The sequence below is a fragment of the Trachymyrmex septentrionalis genome, unplaced genomic scaffold (assembly GCF_001594115.1).
Source record: "Trachymyrmex septentrionalis isolate Tsep2-gDNA-1 unplaced genomic scaffold, Tsep1.0 scaffold186, whole genome shotgun sequence".
Lineage (NCBI taxonomy): Eukaryota > Metazoa > Arthropoda > Insecta > Hymenoptera > Formicidae > Trachymyrmex > Trachymyrmex septentrionalis.
The window spans coordinates 80,977-81,224 of NW_017305029.1; the positions used below are offsets into that span (position 1 = coordinate 80,977).

The 248-nt window shown below is 27.4% G+C and overlaps 1 protein-coding gene across 1 annotated transcript in view; it reads left to right on the forward strand.

Moving 5' to 3' along the window:
• Nucleotides 1-131, forward strand: part of LOC108746659 (dynein heavy chain 2, axonemal-like) — a 3,465-nt gene extending 3,334 nt beyond the window's left edge. The window contains exon 8 of the mRNA XM_018483560.1: nucleotides 1-131. This exon is cut by the window's left edge and continues 19 nt beyond it. Coding sequence (XP_018339062.1) covers nucleotides 1-131 — 131 coding nt within the window.
• Nucleotides 132-248: the final 117 nt, after the last annotated feature.

Consider the following 248-nt stretch of genomic DNA (forward strand, 5'->3'; position numbering starts at 1 on the left):
CGTATTATACTCCGTTTCAATGCTACTCAAAAGATGTAACTATGCTGTGCATTAAACAATATTTAGAACGATTATTTCATATCATGATTGATATGTCCGATTGGATAGGAGATTGTGCAGCTGAGACGTAAGCAAATCTCTCTATTAAGCTAATGTTCTTTTTATCTGCTCACATAATCAATATATTTTTATTTAATTTAAAAAATATAGGAAAAAATTTATAGTTTTTGTTACGCTATTAGATAAAA